We start from the raw sequence: 3,592 nt of genomic DNA, 5'->3' as shown, positions 1-3,592 counted from the left end.
TGTTTGTGAGTCGTCGCCGCGCACCTGTGAGTCACTCACCTGAGTCTTCAGGTACACAATAAATACACATCCCTGCACTTGCACAGCACAACAAGGCAGTTACCATGACAACAAACTCGGTAACGTAAAACACTAGAATGTGGACCATAACATTATGACCACCTGCTTAGCAACAGTCCAGGTGTTCCTGGAGAACTGGGACTGAAGGATGGTTTCAAACAGGTGTCACACCTGCTCAGGTTGTGTCTCACCTGAGATTCAGACAAAAACCACTAGAAGCAGAAAGTTTACATTTTTCACAGTAAGTGTTTTGCAGTTTATTTCTTTTAAAGAAAAAAAGAATAAAAAAAACATTTTCCTTGTTATGAGTAATATATTTATATATTACGATTTTATTTAGTTTTTTAAACAATGTGAATTAAAAAGTATTATTAAAATAAATAATAAAGTAAAATAAAAATTCATAAATATCTTATTACTGTTAAAATGTTTCTTAATTTAAACTAATAGAAATCATAGTATTTTCAACACGTGATGTCGTCTGTCAATCATCTGAGAGAATGAAGGTCAATGAAGGTCAAAGAAAAATAAATGCAAAACACTTGAGAATTTCCTCACAAAAACAACTGGTTCAACACGGTGGTCATAATGTTTTGGCTTTCTGCTGTGGAAGATACAATCGACGGCGGCTAGAGGTCAGTGTAGGTGACGGGCGTGACCCCGTGTATCAGCAGCGTGGGTCCGAGTCCGTGGGTCACGACCTCCAGCTGACCCAGGTACTGCTGGGCGAGGCTGCTCTGGGCCGGAGGGCGCGGCAGGTACAGGAAACAGACGCTCGCCGCCGAACTGTGCGCCGTCAGCAGATCGTTGACGGCCGACAGGAAGTCGCCGGAGAGGCCGAGGCCCTGCCCCGCGGTGGAGCCCGCCCCCTCTGGCTGAGTGTGGAACTGCACCACAGAGTCCCAGGGCACGATCTTGATGGACGCTCTGATCCGGAGCTTCTTCAGCAGCTCCCGGAACGTCTCCTCGTTCCCCATCCAGCCCTGGTCGCTGGACTCCGTCTCCACGTTGAGGAAGATCCTCATGCGCGCATGACGCCACCTGCTGGACATATTGAGCACGCACGCCATCTGCAGCAGGAAGAGGCTGCACACGTCCTCGTAGTCTCGACTGCCGGGCTGCAGCAGGTTGAGGGGCCACACGTCGATGGTCCGACCCGACCCGTCTCCCTTCTGGTTCTTGCCCTCGCCCTGCAGGTTGAAGAAGTACCGGGCCAGACACAAGTTCTTGCTCATCTTGACGGCGTCGGACAGGATCCCCACGTACTCTTCCGGGCAGAGCCAGCGCGGACACTCGGCGTTCCGGACCGGAGGGAAGTGGGCCTGCAGGGACGGCACGTCCACCCCGAAGTCGAACTCGCTCTCTGCACCTTTGCCTTTGGTCATGTCGCAGAACTCAGAGTCCTGCAGGAAGTAGTCTTCAGGTGTGCTGCTGTCGTAGAAGCCCAGGATCAGCGTGTTGGGCTTCATTCCACCTGCAGGAGGAACCAGAGAATCTTATCTAAGCAACGCACAAAACATGATGATACAGAACAAAGATACATAAATAACCGTCACTTCCACGGCTGCGTTTCAATCATTAAAGTTTCCTCAGATCAGGGAAGCGACACTTGACAGCACTTTTCGCCAAGTGCTAAAAGTTATTAATTTGTGTTTCATTGTGTTATTGTTGTTGTTTTGTGGTAGAATGAGTGTTTTCTCGAGACATTTACGTCGGTATCTGATCCGTCGTCAGTGACGTAGCTTCAGTTTAGCTTCAGTTTAGCTTCAGTTTAGCGTCAGTTTAGCGTCAGTTTAGCGTCAGTTTAGCTTCAGTTTAGCGTCAGTTTGGCTTCAGTTTAGCTTCAGTTTAGCGTCAGTTTGACTTCAGTTTAGCGTCAGCTTGGCTTCAGTTTAGCTTCAGTTTAGCTTCAGTTTAGCTTCAGTTTGGCTTCAGTTTAGCGTCAGTTTGGCTTCAGTTTAGCTTCAGTTTGGCTTCAGTTTAGCGTCAGTTTGGCTTCAGTTTAGCGTCAGTTTAGCTTCAGTTTAGCTTCAGTTTAGCGTCAGTTTGGCTTCAGTTTAGCTTCAGTTTAGCATCAGTTTGGCTTCAGTTTAGCGTCAGTTTAGCTTCAGTTTAGCTTCAGTTTAGCGTCAGTTTAGCGTCAGTTTAGCTTCAGTTTGGCGTCAGTTTGGCGTCAGTTTGGCGTCAGTTTGGCTTCAGTTTAGCGTCAGTTTAGCTTCAGTTTAGCGTCAGTTTGGCTTCAGTTTAGCTTCAGTTTGGCGTCAGTTTGGCTTCAGTTTAGCTTCAGTTTAGCATCAGTTTAGCATCAGTTTGGCTTCAGTTTAGCGTCAGTTTAGCGTCAGTTTAGCTTCAGTTTAGCTTCAGTTTAGCGTCAGTTTATCGTCAGTTTAGCTTCAGTTTGGCTTCAGTTTGGCGTCAGTTTGGCTTCAGTTTAGCGTCAGTTTAGCTTCAGTTTGGCGTCAGTTTGGCTTCAGTTTAGCGTCAGTTAGCTTCAGTTTAGCTTCAGTTTAGCGTCAGTTTATCGTCAGTTTAGCTTCAGTTTGGCTTCAGTTTGGCGTCAGTTTGGCTTCAGTTTAGCGTCAGTTTAGCGTCAGTTTAGCTTCAGTTTAGCGTCAGTTTGGCTTCAGTTTAGCTTCAGTTTAGCGTCAGTTTGACTTCAGTTGAGCGTCAGCTTGGCTTCAGTTTAGCTTCAGTTTAGCTTCAGTTTAGCTTCAGTTTGGCTTCAGTTTAGCGTCAGTTTGGCTTCAGATTAGCTTCAGTTTGGCTTCAGTTTAGCGTCAGTTTGGCTTCAGTTTAGCGTCAGTTTAGCTTCAGTTTAGCATCAGTTTAGCATCAGTTTGGCTTCAGTTTAGCGTCAGTTTAGCGTCAGTTTAGCTTCAGTTTAGCTTCAGTTTAGCGTCAGTTTATCGTCAGTTTAGCTTCAGTTTGGCTTCAGTTTGGCGTCAGTTTGGCTTCAGTTTAGCGTCAGTTTAGCTTCAGTTTGGCGTCAGTTTGGCTTCAGTTTAGCGTCAGTTAGCTTCAGTTTAGCTTCAGTTTAGCGTCAGTTTATCGTCAGTTTAGCTTCAGTTTGGCTTCAGTTTGGCGTCAGTTTGGCTTCAGTTTAGCGTCAGTTTAGCGTCAGTTTAGCTTCAGTTTAGCGTCAGTTTGGCTTCAGTTTAGCTTCAGTTTAGCGTCAGTTTGACTTCAGTTGAGCGTCAGCTTGGCTTCAGTTTAGCTTCAGTTTAGCTTCAGTTTGGCTTCAGTTTAGCGTCAGTTTGGCTTCAGTTTAGCTTCAGTTTGGCTTCAGTTTAGCGTCAGTTTGGCTTCAGTTTAGCGTCAGTTTAGCTTCAGTTTAGCTTCAGTTTAGCGTCAGTTTGGCTTCAGTTTAGCTTCAGTTTAGCATCAGTTTGGCTTCAGTTTAGCGTCAGTTTAGCTTCAGTTTAGCTTCAGTTTAGCGTCAGTTTAGCGTCAGTTTGGCTTCAGTTTGGCGTCAGTTTGGCGTCAGTTTGGCTTCAGTTTAGCGTCAGTTTAGCTTCAGTTTAGCGTCAGTTTG

At 46.0% G+C, this 3,592-nt stretch overlaps 1 protein-coding gene across 1 annotated transcript in view; it reads right to left on the bottom strand.

Moving 5' to 3' along the window:
- Positions 1–120: 120 nt before the first annotated feature.
- slc12a9 (solute carrier family 12 member 9) overlaps positions 121–3,592 on the bottom strand; it is a 31,730-nt gene continuing 28,258 nt past the window's right edge. The window contains exon 14 of the mRNA XM_087807208.1: positions 121–1,534. Within this exon, the coding sequence (XP_087663334.1) occupies positions 690–1,534 (845 nt within the window). The 3' untranslated portion in view covers positions 121–689. The remainder of the gene's footprint in view (positions 1,535–3,592) is intronic.

Source organism: Callionymus lyra, chromosome 14 (genome assembly GCF_982586985.1).
Source record: "Callionymus lyra chromosome 14, fCalLyr1.hap1.1, whole genome shotgun sequence".
In the NCBI taxonomy this organism is placed as follows: domain Eukaryota; kingdom Metazoa; phylum Chordata; class Actinopteri; order Syngnathiformes; family Callionymidae; genus Callionymus; species Callionymus lyra.
Note: the sequence above shows the minus strand (reverse complement) of the source record. Positions and strands in the feature narration are given on the sequence as shown.